The 26,131-nt window shown below is 38.0% G+C and overlaps 1 protein-coding gene across 1 annotated transcript in view; it reads left to right on the top strand.

Moving 5' to 3' along the window:
* Nucleotides 1-8,267: 8,267 nt before the first annotated feature.
* Nucleotides 8,268-26,131, top strand: part of LOC118815969 (uncharacterized protein C14orf132-like) — a 39,893-nt gene continuing 22,029 nt past the window's right edge. The window contains exon 1 of the mRNA XM_036582428.1: nt 8,268-8,560. Coding sequence (XP_036438321.1) covers nt 8,534-8,560 — 27 coding nt within the window. The 5' untranslated portion in view covers nt 8,268-8,533. The remainder of the gene's footprint in view (nt 8,561-26,131) is intronic.

Raw genomic sequence — 26,131 nt, 5'->3', positions numbered from 1 at the left:
TGCCTGTTATTACGATATTTTGCTGGACAAACTACACCAGAAACAGGAGATTAAATGGCAGGTTGATTCAGGCTGAAGCCAAGATGAAGCTAAGCAAGAGCAGAGAGCTCTGAACAAGTGAGTCATACTTATTTCGTCAACAATAACAACAATGGGCCTCATTCTACAATATCTACCTCAGTTTGTTCTTAAGTGTGTCCTTACTCCTTGATTCTGTGTAGATCCTGTTCTTATCTAAGAACAAATCCCAGAAAACATTGGTGAATGTCATAATCTTCATCAAAACTTTATAAGTGGCTTTTAAGAAGAAATTTCCTCCTAAGTATGGTTGGTTAATAAGGCCTAATAACACCCAAATTTTACTCATCAGTGATATTACAGTGATATAACTGTTGGGTTACAGTTTGCTCTTTTACAGGTAGAACAAATATGCACAATTTCTTTGTGAAATGGTATTTTTACTGACTAAAACTTTTTAACTTTTTGCCATTAATCAGCATGCAAGAGCCTTAAAAAGGGTTCTTCGTTAAAGAAAATGGATATATATGTAGAAGAACGGAGAAAGAAACAACATACTTTACTTTTAATGTAAGTCAGTGGAACCAGAATTTTTCTCTTATCCCCCTGGGTCATGGGGGTGCTGGAGCCTATCCTAGCACTCATTGGGCGGAAGGCAGGAAATAACCTGGACAGGTCACCAGTCAATAACAGGACAAACACACAGACATATACAATCACACACACCAACTTAGCATCTCCAATTGGCCTGACTGCATGTCTTTGGACTGTGGGCGAAAACTGGAGCACCTGGAGGAAACCCACATAGACACGGGGAGAACAGCAGAAAGACACTCCTCCAGAGAATCGGACCCAGGCCCATTTTGCTCCTACCCACTGCACCACCATGCCACCTCATAACTCTTTTATCAGATGAAAAAGGACTCTGATGTCGTTCTGTGTGAAATGTTGTGACAGTGTTGAGCTGCTAGTGAGCAATTAGGGGTGAAAGGGGGGGGTGAGAATCCTCTGTTGTTAAAAATAATTCACACCTCTCCACAAAGACAGTCATGCAGCATTTTTTCAAGCTTGACATTGTAGCTATAGCAGAAACCTCTTTGGTGCAGTGTAGAACCATTTTCAAAAATCAAAATACATACACGCACATTTTCTAAGCCACTTATCCTTCTGGGTTGCGGGAAAAATCAAAATCAAGTCAATTCAAGTCAATTCAATACAGAACCATGTACAGCACATTCTCTATCAATCTGAAGAACGATTTCACCATGCAAAGAACAATTTCACCGGGCAAAGGGTTCTTTGAGTGTTCATGGTTCTATATAGACTTAATAAAAAATGCTTGAAGAACTGTCTGTTTTAAGAATGTACCCCTGCCCATCACAAGCCGCTCGCTCCACGTCACATGAGCAGTGACTGTTTACACCTGCAACCAACTTCTGTCTCATTATAAATACTTGTTTGTTTCACAGTCTTTGTGAAGAGTTGCTCTCGTCTTCAGAGCACACCGAGCGTTTCTCATCTCTGTGTTTCCTGCGTTTTTGACTTGCTTTGTTTTTCCTACTCTGCCTTTGGATGATTCCTTTTGGTTTTGATTGCTGATTTTTGGATTCTCCGTTTGTTTTTTTTATGCTTTTGCGCAGCGCCTTGTACTGTATTTGCTCTTCTGGTTTTGACCTTGACTTGTTTTTGTATCACATTTCTGCCGAACCCTCCTGTGATTAAAGCCATCTCATTTCTTTTTATCCTCGGGCATCTGACAAGTTTGGGCAGTGTTACATTCAGAGAAAATCTGGCCTTGCCCTCGGCTAGGCTCCCATGACCTCCTTGTCCCTCTGGGCCATAAAGCATGTAGGGAAGTTGAAAAAGTCTTGTCAAGGTCTGGTACCAGAGGTCGCATTGTGGCCAGGCTGGATTCATAGTATTGGACTGCATCATTAAGGAGACCACACATTGGTGTTTGTAGGAGAGCTGTAACTCTGACTGTGCTCTGTTAGAGCTCGTCTCTTCACTCTTACTGCAGATACAGCCCTGCAGGTGGATAAAGACCAACAAAACAGAATGACCATGAAACACATGAAAAGATATGTGGACACTTTAGAAGCGTTTCCAGAAAACTCTAGGAGGAGAAGATTAGCTAGATTAGTGGATCCATGTAACCTGCTCATCTCCAGAGTTCAGAACATTCCAGTGTGTGAGATTTTACAAAAAACTAATTCAAGTGGCTACCAAAATTGCCAAAGCTCTTAAATAATAAACTCATACACAGATATGAAGCTGAAGTTAGCGTCTTATTCACCAGCTTCTCATTTGAATTTTGCATTCCAGTTTAAAGGGTACTGCAGTTACACTGAGGTGCCTTGAACATAGAATGAATTACAAAAATTGGCGAATACAAAGCCAGCATCGGCTTACCTCAATAAATGCAGTAATTTAACCTGAATAAATTAATTAATTTACCTCAAAAATACATTATTTTACCTCAATAAATGTAATATAACCCCAATTCCAAAAAGGTTGTGATGCTATGCAAAATGTAAATAAATGTAAATAAAAACAGAATGCATTATTTGCAAATCTCATAGACCCATATTTTATTCACAATAGAACATAGAACACATATCAGATGTTGAAAGTGTGACATTTTACCATTTCTTGAAAAATATCTTGCAAATGTAAAAAAGATGTGTAAGCAGCCCACGCCATAGGCACTAATGCAACCCCATACCATCAGAGATGCAGGTGTTTGAACTGTGCACAGATAACAAGCTGGATGGTTCCTCTCTTCTTGAGTCTGCAGGACACAGCATCTGTGGTTTCCAAAAAGAATTTAAAATTTTAATTCATCTGACCACAGAACAGTTTTCCATTTTGCCTCAGTCCATTTTAAATGAGCTTTGGCCCAGAGAAGACGGTGGCGTTTCTGGATTGTGTTGACATATGGCTTCTTCATTGCATGATACAGCTTTAACTTGCATTTGTGGATTGCACGGTGGACTGTTTTCACAGGCAATGAAGTGTTCCTGAGCCCATGCAGTGATTTCCAGCACAGAATCCTGCCTGTTTTTAATGCAGTGCCACCGAAGATCATGAGCATCCAATATTGACCGTTGGCCTTCTCCCTTGCATTCAGATATTTCTCCAGATTCTCTGAATCTTTTGATGAAATTGAAATTGTTTCACAAATCTAGACCATTAGTCCATCTTTGTTTGTGTGAGACTCTGCCTCTCTAAAATGCTCTTTTTATGCCCATGTGAGTTAGTTGCAAATTGCTACTCCAGCTGTTTTCTGCTATGTGTTCTATGTTATATTGTGAATAAAAGATGGGTCTACGAGATAAGCAAATCATTGCATTCTGTTTTTTATGCACATTTAATTACTTTTTACAATTGGGGTTGTAATATACCCCAATAAATGCATTAATTTACCCCAATAAATGCTCCTTAATCAACACATCCCTCAAACCTTCTCTTGGAAGTGTTTATTGAGCAGCTAATGGACAGCACAGCAGAGCAGCTGTTGAAAGCATTTCAGTGGCTGATCTAACCAAACCAAACCACACACTTCTGTACTTCTCCTATTGCACTAATGAGTGCACTGCTAATGGGATATGCACTATTTTTACACACTATTTAGTGAGCTAGTTTGTGGTTAGGACACAGAAATAATAACACAGCAGGAAATCTCAGCCCTGTAGATTTTATCATTACCACTACAGCAACAAATCAAATAAAATCAAGTCAGAACACTCAAATATATCAGTTAATACACTTTACAAATGTGATTTAAAAAGTGTTTTACTGTCTTTGATGGATCAATTTTTGCTTCATCTCATTATAAAACAGCCACAGAACTGATGAATAAACTTGAAGTTGCTACCAAAATGGTGACAGTCAACGTGACATCATCAGAATACTATCAACAGTGATATGACAAACAGGTTGCGGGGACTCTAAGGCTTGAATCCAGACATGATCCAAAAAATGTTCTGTGGCCCCTACAGATTGTTTCAACATCATACAGTGCTGCAGAACACTTTTGCTTTTATTTAGGTGGCATGTTTTTTTTTGTCATAATTGACTTTGACTAACTCTTGCAGGCCTAATCATTAGCAAACCTCTGCAGTCTTTAGCAGCTCCACTTTAAGAAGACAGGAAATTAATTCAGAAAAGCTGCAAAGGGTTTATGCGAGGTAACAAGTCTGCTAAAATGATCTTGGAAATACAGCCAAGTAGGAAACAGACTGATAAGTTCAACCTGAGTTCATACAGAGTTCACACTGAGTTCATTCCAGCATCAAATTCTCAGAGACTGTCGGGTTCTTAAATCCCCCACCTGGAGAAAGAAAGCTCTGCAGCAATAGCAGAGTAATGAACTGTCTGTCAGAACTGTCTGCCAGGGCTGTCTCCTGCTCTAAACTGTATAAACAGTTGTGTAGTTTTTTTTAGCCACCAGGGGAACCCTGCAAGGATTTATTATATGTATTTATTTTCTAAATATCACATCTGTCAGTCATGATACTGGTGGAAATGTCTTATGAAGACATCAATAATGACTTTCAAAGCAATGCACACTCCACTTAATAACACATTGCAACTTTTGTTATTTGCATTTATTTTCTTCATTGTACATTGTTTTGTTTTTCCTATTTATAGAAGCTATTCCACTGTAAATAGTTAATTATTGTTTTATGGTGTTTACCAATGGACTAATTGTCATTCTTGCGTACAAAATAATATGAGTGGTGGGGGTGGGCACAGAGTAGGATGCCATCTAATTATTAAATTCATCTACTTTAGGTCACCCATTGCTGACACAGCTTGTACAATCATCTTAGAAAAGCACTGACAAATAGAATGGGACTCTCTGGAGCAGCTGCGCAAGCCTAAGGTCACCATGTCCCCCAGCATTGGGTTGTGTTCTCTGGACTCAGCTCCATTCAATACCTTTGGGATTGTGATGAGGCAAACGTGTTGCCCATCACCAGAGGACTGTGTGTGTATGTGTGTGTGTGTAATACTTACCTGAACACCTAATACTCACCTGTTGTCTGTTTCCTAACACCAGCAGCAAAAGGGAGGCAGATCAGACGGAGCTCACTCATGAGTGTGCCGGAGGGCCCACGGCTAGCTCATGAGAGGGGTGATGTCTCTAACCTAGGTCACAGAAAGCAGAGTGAGACAGGCTAGTAAATGTGCGCACTGTATGAAATATCCTACCAGTAATGCTACATATTAAGGCCTTGTGATATGCAATTGTGATTTTATTTACCCTTGTTTTTAATCCACTCTTATAGGACAGCAACACCCCTGCAGAGTGGAATGGTTCAGCTCAGGTGATGCAGGGGTGGGGCTAACCCTATAAGAGGCAGGGGAAAGGGTTTAGTAGGAGGCTAGCTCAAGGATACTCACCGCAGATTGCGAGGAGTCTGAGAAGGGAGTAAGAGCCAAGCTACAGAGTATAGTCCTATGGCCCTGCGGCCTAAGACTCCTTATACTTACCTGTACTGATTGAGTCGGGTCAACATTTTAACCTCCATTTACTTTGTATTTGTACAGTTTTTCTTTTGAGTGTTTTCATCTTGTAAATAAATCACACCAATTACAAAGAATTATTCAGAGTCATCACATCTTCAGCCTGCAACTGTATCCCACTTACCCATTCAGTCACAATCTACCCGGTGACTTCGTATCTCCTCACGGGGTTCGGCGGAGCATCGTCACAGGGATGAGTTGGAGTGATCCAGAACTGACCATCCAACATCAGTACCTCACCTCATTAATGCAATTCAGAGTGGTTTGGTGTGAAATGCTCCGTTCTAGAGAAACCTACTGAGTCTGGATTGTTCACAGTGGTGGTGATGGGAACCAGATGTCCACCTCTAAAATCTCCCTCACAGAAAGTTACTACATTGAATGGTTACGAATTCACTGCCTGATGACTGAGACACTGTTTTATGATAGTTTTGAGAACTTAAAATCCATTCATGGTGGAGGGATACATAATATTCAGGGTGTTGTGGGGCAAAATAGTCCCCAAAGAAAACATATTATTTCAGATTTTCCACTATTTTCCCATCATCAACATTCCATATAAAACTCAGAAGACATGTGTAGGTTCACTGGTGGTTTTGGATAGTAAATAAAATGTCTATATTTGTGTTGTAGTCATGGTGACCCCTGGTTCCTATCACCACCACTGTAAAGAAATCTGAACCATTTCACACCAAACCACTATTAATCACTGTGTTTACATCTCACACAATCAATTATGCAAGAATTTTGAAAATTGATGGAATTTTCTTTTCACAATTTAGAAGAAACAATGAAACAGCAGATGCCTTCAAAGTTGTGGACCTGTAGTGCAGCTTCTGCCCTTTATAATTAGGTCTAGAGTGCACTCAAGAGTGTGGCAGTGCCACTTTGGCCCTGAAGAACACGCACTTACATTAAATATGGACCACTTCTATTAGATAGCATTAATCTTAAAGACTTCCGCAGTTAACACAGTCAGCCTATTGGCCTCATAATCCATCCACGTTAAAAGAAGGCATTAAATATTGCAAACCAACATGATTTTGAACTTAACACTCTTATGATGAGAGGATAACATGAGTCTCATTGAGGCAGAGAATGAACTGCTTCCTCAAATACAACAGGTAGGGTGCAAAACAGTGATGTTGCAGAATGTAACCATGTGAAGTTATAGTTAACCTATTCTTATACATTTTACTAAGATCTGTCAGTGTGTTAAGATCATTTTACCTGATATGATCACATATATAAGTAAATGTCTAGAACTAGGTTGAATAATCTTACAGTCTTAAAGTTATTATATTTTGTACGATATCTTGTTGTCTATTCCTAGTGTTAATTAATTAACCTCTTAATGTTTTTGTTCCTATTGTATTTTCTTCCTATTGTATATATATATATATATATATATATATATATATATATATATATATATATATAAAAAACTCCATTTGCAAAAAAGTTGGGACGCTGTGCAAAATGTAAATAAAAACAAAATGCAATGATGTGCAAATCATTATTTAAACCCTATATTTCATTGAAAATAGTACAAATACAGAATATCAAATGTTGAAACTGAGAAATTTTATTGTTTTTTGAGAAATATTTGCCCATTTTGAATTTGATGCCAACAACATGTTCCAAAAAAGTTGGGACAGGGCAACAAAAGGCTGGTAAAGTTGTGTAATGCTAAAAAAAAAACACCTGGTGTTGGCAACAGGTGAGTAATGTGATTGGGTATAAAAAAAAGCATCCCAAGCATCGCGAGTCTTTCAGAAGTAAAAATGAGGAGGGGTTCACCAATTGTTTCAAATAGTAAAACAATTAAAAAATAACATTTCTCAATGATCCGACAAATCAAAATTTAAAAATTCTTTTTGGAAATCATGGACACTGTGTCCTCTGGGCTAAAGACCCCTCAGCTTGTTATCGTGCACAGTTCTAAAGCCAGTATTCATGATGGTATGGGGGGCCATTAGTACACATGGCATGGGTGATGTGCAGGCACCATTAATGCTGAATGATAAATACAGGTTTTGGCAACATATGCTGCCATCCAGATGGCGTCGTTTTCAGGGAAGGCCTTGATTATTTCAGCAAGATAATGTCAAACCACATTCTGCATGTATTACAACAGCATTGCTCCATATTAAAAGAGTCTGGGTACTAAACTGACCTGCCTGCAGTCCAGATCTGTCACCCAATGAAAACATTTATGAAATGAGAAATACGACAAATAAGCCCCCAAACTGTTGATCAGCTGAAATCCTATATCAACAAGAATGGGAAAACATTTCACTTTTAAAACTACAGCAGTGTCTCCTTAGTTCCCAAAGGCTTACAGAGTGTTGTTAGAAGAAAAGGTGATGAAACACAGTGGTAAATATGCCTAAATATGCCCCCATCCCAACTTTTTTTGGAATGTGTTGTTGGTATCAAATTCAAAATGGGCATATATATATATATATATATATATATATGTTGTCTTTGTAATATTTTCCTTTAAAAATATGATTCACATGATTTGCATATCATTGCATTCTATTTTTATTTACATTCTGCACAGTTAATAATAAACATTTTTATTATTATTATTATTATTATTATTATTACAGCAATCTCAATAGCACTAGGAGAACGCCCCCCCCCCTCTCAGCCTGGGTCCCTCCTTCATTCCCTCTTCTCTCTCTTTTCCTTTCTCCCCTCTCTATCCCCCCTCTCTCTCTCTGTCTCTCTCCCTCAGCCTCCCTCTCTACCCCCCCTCTCTTTCTCTGTCTCTCTCTCTCTCCCATTCCACTCCGCTTGTTTGGTGATGGCTCTGTAATGTCCAGCACACTGACCGGGACTCTGTCAGCTATGCGCTCTGGATGTTCTCCGCAGGTTCCTCCGGTTAATCTGACCTGAACTGGTTCTCCATCTTTCCTCAGCGGGCTCTTCTGCTTCTTCTTCTCCTCTCCTGTTTGTCCTGATAAAGAACATCGTCATGGATCTGTCGTTCATGGCCGCGCAGGTAGGACCGCTTCCCCGCTTCACGCGCACACTTCGCGCTCGTGTTCTTTGCTTCGCGTTCACTCGATTCGTTTTCATCTCGAAACTTTCATTTCAGCTCGAGTTTCGTTCGCGTGTCTGTTTTCTGAACTTTAGAGTCTGGACCCTAATCGCTCCTCCGAGGTGGATTTGGTTAGAAATAGACCTAAACCCACCTGTAGGCTGCAGGATAAACAACATTGCCTTACCTTATGGATTCTATAAGTTCGTTTTGCTTTGTTGTTCTGGCTTTTTGACCCTAAACGAAGCTTCGTAGCAAACCGGTTTAAGGTGGCCACAAATAGGACACTAAACTTCATACTGACTCATCTACGACATCGTCTGCTGGGCTTTAGGACTTTAATGGCTTATAAAGGTGTGTGATTAGCAATAGTTATGCTGCTTTTGACCAGATGGTCCATAACTGCTGCTTTCCGTCTCACGAGGCTGAAGTTGGTGTCTTTTTTATGAGTCTTATTCGAATTTCCAGTTCCACCTTAAATGGTGCAGCAGTTATAGGCGTCTGAGGCGCCAGAATGCAGCTGCTGCACCATTTAAGGTGGAACGGAGCAATCGAATAGACAGCCGGAGAGGACGAAACGTCCGTTGTTTGGTGGGAGGTTTGGCGAAGTGGGCGTGGTAGCAGTAACCTGGAGACCATTCTAACTACTATCCTTCAGTGGGGAACATCATTCAATAATGTCCACTGCAGAGCAGTTTGTGTGTACTTTGTCGTTGAGCTAGCTGTCCAATCAGATTTACTCTGACTCATGCGTATACATTACATTACATTTATACATTAAAGTTTTCAACTTGATGATGAGTGATAGACATCTTAGGCTATTTTAACTGCTGACAGGTCTTCACCCGTCCAACTACGTCATTTAATTGCTATAATAATGGAACTCCACAAAGAACGACCCTCCAGTTTGAGAGAAACAAAACTATAATCGAAATAAAGATATAACACTGCATTTGAAGGCTACTAACTAAGGCTGAAAGATTAATTGATTTTATATTGAAATTGAAATTAAACACATTACAATTTCCAAATCGCAAGAGCTGCATTTTTTAATTATAGCCCACATTTTCAAAAAGTTTTAACCTAATAACACAGAGCTTGGGAACTGCCTACAAACCCCCATGTGTTGTGACATCACATCCACAAGAAAATAAAATACATAATCACAGTAGCAATATTAGTCAGAAAAATTACAATATATATTTTCAGCCTTGCTACCTACATAGTGATTTCATAACATGCTTAAGCTTGGAGAATGTGTTTATGGGTAGTCTCTGTCAGTATCTGTAAGATGTCATTAACATTGTATTGATAATTGGTTACTTGGGAAAGATGCTTCATGACAGTGCTATGACTGAAACACATGCCGATCTCCTTATAATATAATAATACATTTGATTTATAGAGCACCACTCAAACACAAAGCAGGTCAAAGTGCTTTACAATTGATAAGTAAAATGAAATGATAATGACACAACAAAAGCAAAAGTAGGAGGAGAAAAAAATAAAATGAACAAAATAAAATGAGGTAAAATGCTTTTGTTTACAATATCAATTAAAATTAATTCAATTAAATTATGTGTTACAGACATAAGCTGTTCATAAATACACAAATATTGCTGTTTAAAAATGTTATTCAGTGTTTGTGTGCATGTGTTATGAAATCCCTATGAAGGCAGCCTTCAAATGACATGTTACCCATTAATCTCATTATTACTGATATACAACAGTCAGAGGAAAATATCTCTGATTAGTTTTGTTGACAAAACAAATGAAAACAAATGAATTTTCTCAGGGATTCTTATGTAGGTGAACAGTACTAATCCTAGTATGAAATTTTGCATTATTTTCTAATTTAGTACAACTCATTTCATTTCAGATTCTTTAGCAGCATAAAAAATTTTGTAATACTGACCTGAATTTCAGAATATCTTAGTGTTTGATGGTAAGCAAGTGCGAAATATAGGGGTCCAGGGGGGTCTCCTAATTTACCACTTGGACCCCTGAATGTCTCAAAATCTAAGAGTAAGAGTAAGAGTGAGAGTAAGCTTGCTATGATGTTATGTTGTCTGTTATGGAAACATAGATGACTAAATTCAAGGAAATATACTGAAGCATACCTGTAAATATGAAAACTTGCCCAATTTTCTCTAGAGGTTCGTGGAAATTATGGATGTGTCAGATCTCAGTTAATGTGAGGAAGAGCGCATTACCAAAATAGAACAGAGGAACATAGACCCCCTGAATACTAGGGGGGATTTCACACACTGGCAGTATGTGCCTGTTTTGCTTTAATGATGGCTGAATGGACCCCACAAGTCTGCACAAAAGCTTCTGATGAGCAGAGCAAATCCATCTGAGAGTCTGAACACATGCCTCAATGGAAGGAATAAAACTGGAAACAAATCTGACCTTTTTATACAAAGACCATAACATGGTCAGTTTCACAAATTGCTTAATATGAATACTGCAGAATCTTGACTAACCATGGAAATAGGTGTAGTGTAACTATGGAAACGAGTGTAGCATAACCATGGAAACTGATGTCGTGTAACAATGGAAATTAATGTAGCGTGACTATGGAAACCAATGTGGTATAGCAATGGAAATGGGTGTAGCGTAAACATGGAAATGGGTGTAGCGTAACCATGGAAATGGGTGTAGCGTAACCATGGAATTTGGAAATTAATGTGGCATAACCAGGGACGTGGGAACATCTTTTAAATTGGGGGTGCTAAAAATGTAAGCATTTTGTGTGACCAATGACGTCATGAAAAAATTATTTTCCTTTTTTAGTTGATTTTTTTCTAATTTACATCAAACAGAACGTGTCCTGCAATGCTATAATGAGACAATATACACATATAACTGACACATCAGACCACTGACTCACATCCTCTCTCTGCTCTCTCATTCTTGACGAACTTCATGCAGATGAGCTGAGTGGTGACCAATCAGACTTTCTCTTTTTGCATCTCAACCAGGGTGTGTGACACAGCTCCAAAATGGCCAGCAGTTTTCGGCTCACTGTAATGAATACGGTGTTCACTTAAACAGTGCAGCTACTGCAGATTTTGTAAATATAAAAATAGAAACTCTCTAAAACAGCACATATAGGTCTTAACATCACTCAAATTATTATAAAGTCCAGAACGTTCCATAATTATTATTATATATCTTGCATCCCTGGGTATGGCAATGGAAATGGAAGAAATGTAACCATAGAAATTGGTGTCAGGTATGAATGAACGTGGGTGTAGTGCAGGAGTCAGTAACATGCGGCTCTGGAGCCATATAACTCTCTTTTTGTGCCCTTTTGCGGCTCCACAGCAGAATCTTTAGGTAAAAATAAAATAAACCTCCTTTGCAGTAAAATAAAGCTCTGCTGATCGTTCAAACACAGTTTTAACACTAAATGGTCTTAAACGCTGGAGTTAATGTATAACTACTAATTCACCCTTTAACCCTGAAGATTGGTGTGCAGATTGCTGGTCACCATTGCCACGCAGACAACAGCCTAGCTAGTAGCTAACAAAACAGCAAAGAGAAAAATTAAGACGAACATTGATAATTTGGAGACGAATGGACATGTTTGCATTTATAATCACTCCAGCTGGTTTCCTGATATGTTTAATCTTCAACAAGAAACTGTCAAACACTAAAAAGCCGCAAAGCTGAAACGTCTTGTTTGAATTGTCCTGTTCCACCTTAAATGGTGTAGCAGTTACATTTTGACACTTCAGGCACCATTTAAGGTGGAACGGGAAAATTCAACGCAGAAGCTGGAGAATGAGAAGCTGACTTCAGCCTCGTAAAAAGTCACTGAGAGATATTTCACAAGAAACTATTGTACTTTTGAGGAAAAGTTTCCTGCTAGAGATGTAAGAAAAGTGGCTATAGCTGAGCTAAAGCTTAAAGCAGAGCAAGGTAAGTCTGCGCTTTAATTTAAATTATATTTTTTAGTCTATACTAGTACATAAGCACATACTGAAACATATTTACAGCCAAGATGGTAAAGGGACAGAAAATGTTGTGGCTCCCAATGGCTCTTCTTAACATTTGGGTTATTAATTCTGGTGTGGTGTAACCATGGAAATGAGTGTAGTGTCACCATTTAAATAGGCATGCATAACCTTGCAAATAGGTGTAGTATAACCATAGTAGTGAGTGTGGTATGACCATGTAAATTAGTGCAGTGTGACCATGGAAACTGATGTACCATAACTTTGGAAAAGGGTGTAGCAAACCATTGAGACGCATGTAGTGTAGCCATGGAAACAGAAGTAATGTAACCACGGAAACAGCTGTTTACCACTGATCCATAAATCAGTGGTGTAATTGCACTTCAGCTGGATTTTTATTTATTAGCCCAGGTTATAATCCAGTTTCTATCATCTTATGCACTGTTTACACATTTCGCACCCAGACTCTCAATCAGTTTCAAACAAAATGTGGGTTTTAAAAAGGACGTATTTCTCCGTCCCTGGTGCAAACTGTGCTCATGATCAATCTGAGGAATCATTGAAGCTGGGCTGTAAAGTCACAGTGGAAAGTGACTGAGATGTGTGAGACACGAGTCACTACAGCAACATTAATTTATTTTTATTATGATTATTTCATTTTCTGTGAGCCTGTTAGGTAATCTCTGGACAAAGAAGAGCAAAGATAACGGTGTGTTTGTTGAATCCTTGAGCATCCTGAATGGCTATCATATACGTATATATATATATATATATATGTATATATATACACACACATACACACACACACACACACACACACACACACACATATATATATATATATATATATATATATATATATATATAATCATTCCCTACTGTATAACGGTTCATGCTGAAATCTCCAACTGTCAGAAATCCTTTTACTCTGAATCTGCAGCCTTAGACAAGTTTTTCTCAGCTATAATGAGATTATTACGTCTTGATTCAGCTTGTAGTCTCACTGCAGCAGTGACTGTCTTCTCTCTGAAACTGTGAGGTCTTTTTTTTTATTAAGTATCGTTATTACAGCAGTTAAAGGAGATGAAGTTGTTGCTGGGTAAAGATCTATAAGCATATTGAACGGGCTGAGATGATCGATAGTCATTAAGCTAAGAACCTTGAGAGTAACATAATATATGTGCACGATTGGACAATTAGATCATAATAGCGAATAACGGCCACAGTAATGAGTTCTGCTCCATACAGAGACATTTATGAGCTTGTGATTGTTCTATGGTGTTCAGGGATGTTGTGCATGTGTAGTTTTTCTTCATGTGTGAAGAACATGCTGTTTGCTGTGGCAGCTTTGGTCTTGCACTTTATTGCTCCACATAAACATTCATACAACAAATTTATATGCAAATTTAAACAATTTCACATGGGAAATGTGGGAATTTCCTGAGAGTATATTGCCGGGGAAGGTCTTCAACTACATAGCTGGAGAAAAACGTGCATTAAGCCTATATTACCTGCTGTACTGAGGGTGATGTATTTAGAGTGTGTATATTTGTGCTGTTAAGGCCTGAGTGATGTAATCAGAGATCAGTGATGGTTCACAAATAAGCTGATGATGATGCTTCATTGCATTAGCTGCTGTGTTGGAGAAGAGAACTGAACTAAAGAGGACTCAGGGTTAAACATTAAATTGTTCCCTAACCTTCCCCGAGTAGACAAAGGTTTCTGTATTATTATTTAAAGCTACTAATGAATAAACAGAGAAATCTTTCAGAATAATTTACTGACTGGTTTCTATAAATGGCAGTGCTCTGATTTTGTCTGCTTTGTTGGGGCAGAGTACAAACTGTGCCAAACACCTCCTGTGTGGATGGCAGAGGTGGGCGATACGGCAAAAACATAATATTGCAAAACGTCTAGAAGTTTTCATGATACACGATACGTCACAATATTTATTTTTTCAGACATCTGATCAGTTGGAACAGAGAAAAAGTACTCTCATACTATCAAAAACTGTGAACACAATTTTTTTTCAGTATTTGGCACTAAATCCAGTTAAATAGACAATTTGTTCTCTCTATAATGAAACATGCAGTTGGTCAGTGTCTATACAATAAATATGATATGATCAGAAAAGCATATTGTATTGTGTTTGTATTGTGTTTTATCACGATAACAATTTATATATGGTCATATTGCGCAGCCCTAATGGATAGTTCAAAATCAACTGACAAAAACTGATTTTTCTATGAAGGCATAATATTTCTCGCTCCCTTTTTCAAATTCTCCTGCTTCAACATTGTCAATATAGCCTCTCTGTCTCTGTCGAGACATATTTATTATACGTATGTATATATGTACATGTGGGCCTGGTTCGGTTCCTCGGCTGGGCAAAATATTTGCAAATAAACCATGTTTTCATCAGTCCATGAGCTGTCTGTGTTTACTACAAAGTTCCTGAGAAACTGTGATCTAACAGTAAGGTTAAGAGTAAACTTAATAATTATTATAAGGATTGTCAGCTTGCTTGTAACATGGATGTAGCAATAATTATAGTAATAAATGATCATTCAGAGGATCCAGCAGTGACGTTCGGTGGGAGTAATGTAGGTAAGACAAAATGTATTGGGTTTGGAACATTTGAATTACTGCAGGGTAAGAATTTGTTTGTTCATTTTTCACATCTGAGAAAATCTGCTTAGACCTGGACAACCTAACATAGGCAGGACATCAGCTACAGAATGACGCATGGCTTCAGAGGTCTGTTACAGGGCATTAATAAGCCATTATGGTAGAGCAATTTTCCCTTTGTCTCTGCTGGGCATTTCCCAGTGTGACAGTGTCTGAGGAAATTTTCTGTGCAGCTTCAGTGTCCTGATGGTTCAGATGAATTTTAAAATTCTCCTTTGTTTAACATGAAATGTTAATATGGTAAGTATTTCCATACCTCTGAGTGTTAGTGTAGATGTTCTTTCCTGGTACAGGCAGCAGAATGCACATGTATGTGTCTCATACCTCCGTTAGACTCTGGAATACCATCTTCCTTTTGTGTCGTGTCTCCAGGCAGAGACAGGCAGCAACCTCTTTAATATTAACTCCATAACAGAATAATGGCACGTGGAATAGGTGCTGCTCTCACAAAGTCACTTCAGCTCTAAAGATGTGAACCAGCCATGCAGTTCAGCTAAGCTACTTACAAAAGACCCATATACAGTACCAGACACATCTACTCATAGCATTTTAATAATTTCCTCATTTTAGACCAAAAGTTAAGACAAAACCAAAAGAAAACTCTTATGGAGTTGAACTCACCGTGTTCTTTAATAGCTATCATTGTGAAGTTTTAATAAACACTAGGTAAAATCCTACTCAGAAACTGTAAAACAGACTCCATTTATATCACAATACCTACATTTAGAGTCAGTTATTCGTTCAACCTGATGAGAAACTGTAAAACAGACTCGGTTTATATCACAATACCTACATTTAGAGTCAGTTATTCGTTCAACCTGATGAGAAACTGTAAAACAGACTCGGTTTATATCACAATACCTACATTTAGAGTCAGTTTATTCGTTCAACCTGATGAGAAACTGTAGAACAGACTCGGTTTATATCACAATACCTACATTTAGAGTCAGTTATTCGTTCAACCTGATGAGAAACTGTAGAACAGACTCAGTTTATATCACAATACCTGGATTTAGAGCCAGTTATTCGTTCAGCCTGATGAGAATCTGTAGAACAGACTCAGTTTATATCACAATACCTGGATTTAGAGTCAGTTATTCGTTCAGCCTGATGAGAAACTGTAGTACAGACTGAGTTTATATCACAATACCTGGATTTAGAGTCAGTTATTCGTTCAGCCTGATGAGAAACTGTAGTACAGACTCGGTTTATATCACAATACCTACATTTAGAGTCAGTTATTCGTTCAGCCTGATGAGAAACTGTAGAACAGACTCGGTTTATATCACAATACCTACATTCAGAGCCAGTTATTCGTTCAGCCTGATGAGAAACTGTAGTACAGACTCGGTTTATATCACAATACCTGGATTTAGAGTCAGTTATTCGTTCAGCCTGATGAGAATCTGTAGAACAGACTCGGTTTATATCACAATACCTGGATTTAGAGTCAGTTATTCGTTCAGCCTGATGAGAAACTGTAGTACAGACTGAGTTTATATCACAACACCTACATTTAGAGTCAGTTATTCATTCAGCCTGATGAGAAACTGTAGTACAGACTCAGTTTATATCACAACACCTACATTTATAGTCAGTTATTCATTCAGCCTGATGAGAAACTGTAGTACAGACTCAGTGTGACGTTGTGACAGAAAATCACACGCTCGCGGATGTAAAAACGAAGGTGGTTTATTAACAACAAACCAACCGTAAGCAAAAAGGGCACAGCTCAAATCGAAGTCAAAAACACAGGCCAAAAGTCAAAGCACAGATCCGTCAGAACAGCGAAAGCACCAAGGGAAGAGGCAAAAAGTCAAAAACAGAACAAATGAAGCAAAGGTCCAAACACGGAGCACAAGCAAACAGGCAAATAACGCTCAGTAGGTTTCTAGGAAACAATACCTCGCAAAGGTTCCGACTACAGCCCGGGCTTAAATACTGCTAACTATCTGTCATATGATGATATGCACAGGTGAACATAGTTAGTACTCAGGGGATTGAGAGCGCTGATAGGTTCGCCGGTGAGAGTCCGAAGTCACATGAGACCCCATTGAATTCTGGGCAATGGAGTTCTCTCCGGAGCTGGATTCCGAATGCGGATGTTCAGTCATGTGATCTCCCAGAGGATTCTGGGAGATGAAGTCCGTGTTTTCCAGATAGTTGACCGAATGCGTGACACCGATGCGTTTATATCACAATACTTACATTTAGAGCCAGTTATTCATTTAACCTGATGAGAAACTGTAGAACAGACTCAGTTTATATCACAATACCTACATTTAGAGTCTGTTATTCGTTCAGCCTATGAGAAACTGTAGAACAGACTCAGTTTATATCACAATACCTACATTTAGAGTCAGTTATTCATTCAGCCTAATGAGAAACTGTAGAACAGACTCAGTTTATATCACAATACCTACATTTAGAGTCAGTTATTCATTCAGCCTAATGAGAAACTGTAGAACAGACTCAGTTTATATCACAATACCTACATTTAGAGTCAGTTATTCATTCAGCCTAATGAGAAACTGTAGAACATTACTCTTGTAGATATATAACATATAATATGATATAAAATGTGTTCTACAGTAGCTACGTTTGTGGTCAAAGCATGGATAGGTCATTTATGCACTGACCAAACCAAAAGTGTTAAACCATTATTAAATTATTGTAAACAAATTTCAATCATTTAAAAGTTGATCTAGTTGAAGATTTTAGTTCAAATTGACTCATGAAAATATTTTTATGAAATGACTGAATAAAAGATTGTGAACTGCCAAAATGGCATAATGATTCAAAATTCACTTTGCAGAGAGGCGACAACTTGCATATTGCATATAGGATGATTGTAGAGCTACCCTGTATGTCTAAAAATATTTGGACAGCCTTCATAGTTTTTATGTACATAACCCCTGAAATTCCCAGGTTTTTTTTACATCCTGTGGCTTATTGTTCAGTAATTACATGGAAAACAAAGTAAACTCACTGAGTAATTCTTAAGTTAAAGGAGTGAGAGTCTGGACCCCCTAATGGCTTCTGGACAAGTAAAGGGGAAATCCACCCATTTTCCAAAATTCCTCCATAATTGATTGTGTGAGATATAACCAGAGTGATTCAGAGTGGTTTGGTGTGAAATGGTTCAGATTTCTTTACAGTGGTAGTGATAGGAACCAGGGGTCGCCATGACTACAACACAAATATAAACATTTTATTTATTATCCAAAACCACCAGTGAACCTACACGTGTCTTCTGAGTTTTATACGGAATGTTGATGATGGAAAAATAGTGGAAAATCTGAAATAACATGTTTTCTTTGGGGACTATTTTGCCTCACAGCACCCTGCATATTATGTATCCCTCCACCATGAATGGATTTCAAGTTCTCAAAACCATAGTAAAACAGTGTCTCAGTCATCAGGCAGTGCATCCATAACACTTTCATGTAATAACTTTCTGTGAGGGAGCTTTTAGAGGTGGACGTCTGGTTCCTATCACCACCATTGTGAACAGTTTTTCTAGAATGAAGCGTTTCACACCAAACCACTCTGAATGACTCTTGTCTGAATGACATCTTAATCATTTAATTATGCAGAATTTTTTAAACAGTCCCATTTAAGCATAATTCTTTAGGTGAGCATGTCTTAATGATTATGAAAAAGATACATTTAATCTACTTTTGACTGCTGCTGTATTCATTAAGTCCATTATTTAAGCATGCCATGCCCTCTAACAGGTCTTTATTCCTCTTTGCTCTGAGTATATTAGCTGTTTGTGCTTTGGCGTAATGTTCCTCCCTCAGGCCTTCCATTGGTCAGGACCTTCAGCTGAATGCTCGGTTGAACCGTGATTAGTTTGCAGTTTGACATCCTTGGCCTGCGAGCGTTATGGCTGAGTTGGATCATAATGAGCTCCTCTTCATCATTAAATGATTTTAAATGATTTTTCCTCACCCTGAACTCATCCCTCATTCCTTCGCTCCTGAAGTGAATGAAGCTTTGGTTTGGCTCGATCTGACAGATGCTGAAGGATGGCCGTGGTTATGCTTTCTCATAATGGCCTTGATTGTTGGAGAGATTTCCATTACGTCTGGCCTGAGCTGCCCCGTTTATCTCCCACCGCACATAGCGTAGCGTCCTCTCTATCTTTAATTGAATTTCTCCGTTTCGCTCAACTGGTGCAGAACGGAGAAGTTTTTCATAACTTTTATGAATGGAGACACAACAAAGTGGCTACATCTCGGAATAAGTGCATATCAGCGCTGAACGATATGGACAGAATATGATATTGTGATTATATTGCTGTATATTGCAGTTGCGATATGACTTGCAATATATTTAAACACCTCGATCTAACAGGGATAAAGATGCTCCTGTATCAATTTGATTATTTGTTGGATTACATGAATATCTCAGGTCATCAAATCACTCTTCAAAAATGATCTGGAGCTGTGATTGGTCAGGACTGTTCTTCGTTATTATTATATATGAACCACAAAACTCTGCACGATTGTACAGTCCATACAGGACTAGTGCATTTGTGCTTTTGGAACTGATCACACACTGTTCAAACATATTTTTTTTTTCCTATTGGGACCTTAGCAACCACCAGAGATAACACAGCAATGGCCTAGCAACACCCTAGCAACCACTTGGGATCCCTTTGCAACATCATGGCAACCATTTGGGATCCCATTGCAACATTTTAGCAACCACCTGGGATTCCGTAGCAACACTTTAGCAATCACCTGGGATTCCATAGCAACACTTTAGCAACCAACTGGGATTCCATAGCAACACTTTAGCAACCACCTGGGATTCCATAGCAACGCCTTAATAACCACCTGGGATTCCATAGCAATGACTTTGTTAAGCCAACTTAAAGTTTGCTCACAAACATCAAGTATAAGTAAGTATACTTAAGTATTCTGTACTTTTCACAGCACTGCAAAAATCATATACTGGCAAATGATGTAGTCAATATATCCAAGATATCTCATTATGAAATTGTGGTACGAATATTAGAAGATTATTTAACTTATTTCTAAACATTTTTTTTTACTTGTTTAAAGTACATTTTTCAAGTGAAATTATAATAATCCATTGGCAGATAATTTGATAATTTTACTTGTTTCAAGAAATAATGCCTTAAAGCAAACTACATTATTATGATATAATGTTTATTTTAATAGCTACAATTACATAAAACCAGTAAAACTATGTATATAAGTTAAATGACTTTATAATATTGTTACCACAGTCTCATGATGAGAAATATTAAATATGTTGACTATATTTAATATTACCAAGATATTATATTACAGCACTACTGAGTTAGCTGTTTATTACTGTAGTTGCACAGGTCTCCTTTTTTTTACAGTAGCCATGAAATGCAATTTCTTGGCTGGGATTGGTTTATGTGTATAAAGCTGCAGTTGTCTGTTTTATCTTGGCATGGCTGTCTTTGTGGAGGGGTGTGAGTTGTTTTTCACAGCAGGGGATTCTCACCCCTCCCCTCTCACCCCTCATTGCTCAACAGCAGCTCAACAGAGAGTCACAACATTTTACATAATGTCGAAGTTCATCTGCTAACAGAGTTATGGTGAAAACTTTACGTTTTATTTATTTTTTTAGTAAAAAAATGTCTTGAGTTGATTTTGCTTTTGATACTTTAGTATTTAAAAGCAAGTACTTTTGCACTCTATCCACCACTGATTGTGATGTTACATAGTGTTTTCACTTTTTTAGGTGGCCTAAGACTTTAGCACAGCACTGTTCATCACTGTGTTTACACTGCGAATAATAATCTGTTGTTCCAACCTAAAGAAATAAGTTCATTAAACCTCAAATAACAAATTAACAGAATGTCAGATACAGATTATTGTCCTGGTAACTTACTATTAGAGCGTTACTGAGCTCACAATTGTAAGTAAGCCATGTTACAAACTTTTTAAGTATAAAAAAATGTTTTTCACAGTCACCATGACCATAGCCCGCAGAGAAAGTGATTCAGTCCATTCGCTCTCATGTCCATCATGATCTGACACCATGCATCATCCTGCCCTACATACAGACAGGACTGCGTTCCATACAGCTCTGTTCAGACTGACGGCCTTGAAGTGAGCTAAATCTGTTTTACTTCTATTCTTACAAAATCTCATCTCTGCAAATGATCCCATTTGGACATACCATTACAATCTGTCAGATTTTGTATGTTGAAAAATGTGATGGTAATAACAGCCGCAGCAAAAACAGAACAACGGGACAGTTCATGTCACCCTCCATCACTGGAGCAGTCCTTTGCATAAGAATGTGACAATCACAGGACCTGTTTATTAGAGAGTGTAACAATTCATGAAGCCAATCAATGCACCGCTTATATTTCCTCTTAATTCTGCTTTGATCCATGGATAGCAACAAGGATCAAATTGCATTAAAATTGCTAATGCTTTGGACCTTTGGCATGAACTGAATTAATCTGAATTGAATTAACTGAAGGCCAGTTGCCATCTTCATGTGACTGGAGTCTGGCTGGATTTAGAGCAGCTTTTCAAAACTAATATATTTACATAATTGCATTTTTTCTCCTTTCAAAAATGTAAATGCTGATATTATGGCATTTAAAGTTCCTCTGTGATTACAGATTATATTGAAACCATCATGGACTGCAGAACAGAATATAATCATTCCAAACACAATAAGAATTGCTAAAGTCTAAATTATAATTAAACATGGTATTTATTCAAAATAAACCTGTGCTTAAATTTTTCAAAGCTTTGCCTGGTGTGGCAGCATGTCTAGCAGAGTTCCTGGCTCCCAAATGTTCTTTTAGTCCCCTAAGTTCTAGGTAAAATATATGATAAGTGAAGAATTACTGGGAGTAATAGGGCAGTAAATACAAATAAACTTGCACTAAATGTCACTGTGATATTCACATTTAAGCAGCAAAGTAAATACAACAATCTCAAAGTAGCAGGTAGTTATTTTGGGTAAGAAGGCTCTACAAACACACTTATTCAGTTTCTACTCATATATTATCTAGGACCAAAACTGAATCTGGGCTGTAATTGAAAGCGCTGCTCCTTCCTGTGGTTTTAATTTTAAATTTTAGACTGACTTTCAGAGACTTTTAGATTGTTCTGATTTACTTCCGTACATAAATATGACATTTCAATGAAATTGAGTGTGTTTGTTTGTATTTACCACCCTGTGAGTCTAGATAATTATCCAATTATAAGATATTTTACTTGTGTCCTTTACCATCCTCTTTCTGTAGGCCCTAATTAAAGCCAATATTTTTAATTAATATAGTTAAATAAAATCCCCGTAACTCTGTTATCAGGTGAACTAGGACTCTCTGAAATGTTATGACTCTGTGTTGAGAGTATCTAGAACCTTCAGTGTAATTTAGTCATCTTGGTACTTATCAGTGTAATTTAGGTAATTAAAAGTATTGATACATCTTGATAGCAAAAAAATTACCTAGCACTTTGGAGCATGTTACCAAATTTTAAAAACGAGCATGTATAGAAAACAACGAGAACGTTTTATTTATTATTTACCAATCTGTGTTGAATATAATTATTTAATAAGAATTGATGCAAGCAAGAGATAAAATATCAAACATCAATCAAAACAAATGATCAAACCTGAAAATATGTGTACAATTACACCCCTGTTTAAACCCAAACCAAAATTCAGCACTTTTGTCATCTCATATGAGCTGTAATCTGTGCAGATTCTCTGAGCTCATTTATTTCATCTCTTTATAAATAAAGCTTCATTATAAGATCTTTTGTTTGTTGTTTTGTGAAGCAGCCTTGAACCAATGAACAGAAACCAGTTATGGGCTAGTTTCCCATCCTTGATTAAGCCTAACTCTAGACTAAAAGGAACTTCCAATTGTAATTCTCCATTGACACTAAAATTAAGTCCAAGATTAGGCTTAATCCACTGTTCCTGTAGAACTGCATGAAGAGATTCCAGGAGCGCAAAAAAAGTCAAATGTGGAAAAATTATTAAAGCAATAAGCCATGAGAGGCTGTGCATTACTGTGATTTTATCACAGGGAAGGGTGTTCTTAGACATGACACGAAGCGGAGAATCTTTTTATATAGCTTTTAGAAAACGGTGGCCAACATAAAATTTGATAAAATATGCAATTTTTCAGAAAATAATTTACCTTATTATTAATAGTAATTGACATAAGTAATCCACCTAGAAATGTAGTTCCTTTAGAGTATGGTATAGTTGCCAAGCAACTATGGACACTAAATGAGGAGAACTTTCGGTTGCCCATCGCTGAATATTGCAGTCATTTCATGACGGTTTTAACTTTTTGTCATATAATAATGAACATATAATAACACAGCACTGTTTAATGCAAACACTTTGGCTTTTAAATTATTTTGGGTCACCAAATTACCACCGTGAGTCTTATTTAGCACAAAACCAGCGGTGCCCCTCTTCTCATACTGGGGCTGAATCTCATGCATGATCTGGCTGTAGAGGTTAGAATTTCAAAACTTCTCTAGCACACTATTTAGGGAGTACGGAGCCGTTTGAGACTCAGCCTGGGTTTTACGTGACTTCTGACTGAAACACAGACATTAAAAGCGTGTAAGACATTCAAGTGACATTCTTTTATATTGCAGTTTTACAGTGAATCATATCATAAGTAATTTAATTCAAGCTTGTGATATTAATGATGGAGCTGTTTAGCATGTTTGCTATCTTGTAGCCTGTTAGTTAGCTGACTAGCCTAGTTCTAGTTAAGAACATAAGTTGCCAGCAATTTAATTTAAACAACTTACTTAATTAGTATACTCGGTGGTCCATGCAAGCAGCATGAGAGTCAAAGATTATTCCTTTAACAGCACAAGGGTTTTTTTTTCGTGCCATGGTGCAGTGATGCACAGTTCAGTTGTTGTGAGGCAGTCATAGGTGTGTGCATATTCTGGTTTTTACAACAGCTTCGAACGCAGCTCAACTAATCAGATCATAGGACTGTAACTATTTGTTTATAATGCAAAATATTTTACACACACTGACAACAGTATTTTTAATTGTTTATAGGGGCAGGTTGGCATGTCAGTTAATGGTCAAATGCTTTAATAATTTAGGCAAAAAAAACCTACTCTCGACTCTTTTTACTGGTGTAATAATAAAATGAAGCAGCATTGGTGGTGGTTGCTCTGCTCAGTTTATGTTTCTTGTTCAGTGAAATCAGAAGTCTTTCCTCTGAGTGGGTTTGTTTAGCCATATTTTCTTAGCTGCTTTCGTTGAGTCTTTAGAGTGGCCACACAGTACTTACCTTCAGGCTAAAAACTAAAAACCAAGTCCAGACCATGCCCACCCAACCAAGCAGAGGAAAATGCAAACAGAGTTTCTCCTGCTTCCTTATGGCTGCCATAGCTTGGGGTCGGAAAGGTCAGAGAAAATGGAGTTTTCACGTGGACATAAACACGTGCTCACAAAATAAAAATGTGAGTACTTTGGAGCCACATTCATGTGCCATTCAGCGAGTTTTAGTTCAGTTTTTTTGTGTGGTTCTTTCTCCAACAGACACTGGCCCAAAGCAGCTTCCCAGAAATACAGCTGGTCCCAGTAATAAGTGTCACCATGGAGAGAGTGTAAGGAGAAACCCTGTAAGAGCATGAGGACGAACCACTGAGAGGAACCAAGACTCAAAAGGAGAAACTCCCAGAAACTGGCTTTCTCAGTGACGTTCATTAAAGACCTGGATTTCTAGAAAGCTGGTCTATTAGAAAAGATCAATACAATGGATTTGAATTGGAGAATAGATTTGTTTAACCCCTTAAACTCTTCCCACAATTCCTCACTTTCAAAACTAAAGACTGCAGAAGCAAATTAGGTTCATAGAAGTTACTGAATGACACATAGTAGTTAATATTTCATAGTGGATACTGAATAATTTGTAATAGATACTGAATTAACCATAGTAAATACTGAATATTTCATAGTAGATACTGATTAATTCATAGTACATACCGAATCATTCATAGTAGGTACTGAATAAATCGTAGTAGATACTGAATAATTCATTGTAGTTATGAATACTTCATAGTATTCTTTCTGAAAATTTGTAGCAGTTGCTGAATAATTTGTAGTATTTACTGAATAATAGGCCGTAAAAGCCTCTGACCCTGCCTCAGGCCTCCTCATCTATTTCACACTCATCCTGAGGTTTACTAAACGCCGCTGGAGGTTTCATCTTCACTTTATCACTTTGTTTACAGCTGCTGGTCTGTTTATGCTGCTTGGCTGTGAGCCTGCTGGCTGTGTGGTGGTGGGTGGGAGGAAGAGGGTGTGGGGGGGATACAAGAGCTTTAAAACAAAAGGAGTGTGTAGTGTTTTGGCTCTCGGGGACACAGCTGAGCATAAGAGAGCCTGAAAACATTGGAGCTGAGGAGAGAGCGAGAGAGAGTGAGAGAGAGAGTGAGAGAGAAAGAGAGAGAGAGAGAGAGAGTTTCTCTCCTCATCTCCTAATGCCCTGAAGGGTTTTGTTAAGCTTGTGTGATCTCATTTTGTGCGCCGTCTCCACAGACATGCTGGTCACACCACCTGTCACGTCCACTCTGAGCCTGCAGAGGTGACGTGGTGGGGACAGTGTGAATTTAGAGCGAACTTTAGGTCCGTAACTTTAGACACAGCAGTTAACTTACCATTGGAGCAACAAAGTTCTACACAGAAAATACCAGCACAGAACACTGTACCTGTGCTTTTTCCTTTGGCCATCAGTCCAGTACCGAAGGTTCCAGTTTTATGGTTTTTGGTACCTGTTAAAAATTAGTACCAACAGCATGTAGTGTATCCACAGAAACAGGTGTAACATATCCATGGGATTGGGTGTAGCATTGCC

This window comes from Colossoma macropomum, unplaced genomic scaffold, assembly GCF_904425465.1.
Source record: "Colossoma macropomum unplaced genomic scaffold, Colossoma_macropomum, whole genome shotgun sequence".
NCBI lineage: Eukaryota > Metazoa > Chordata > Actinopteri > Characiformes > Serrasalmidae > Colossoma > Colossoma macropomum.
This window is presented reverse-complemented; position numbering and strand designations above follow the sequence as displayed.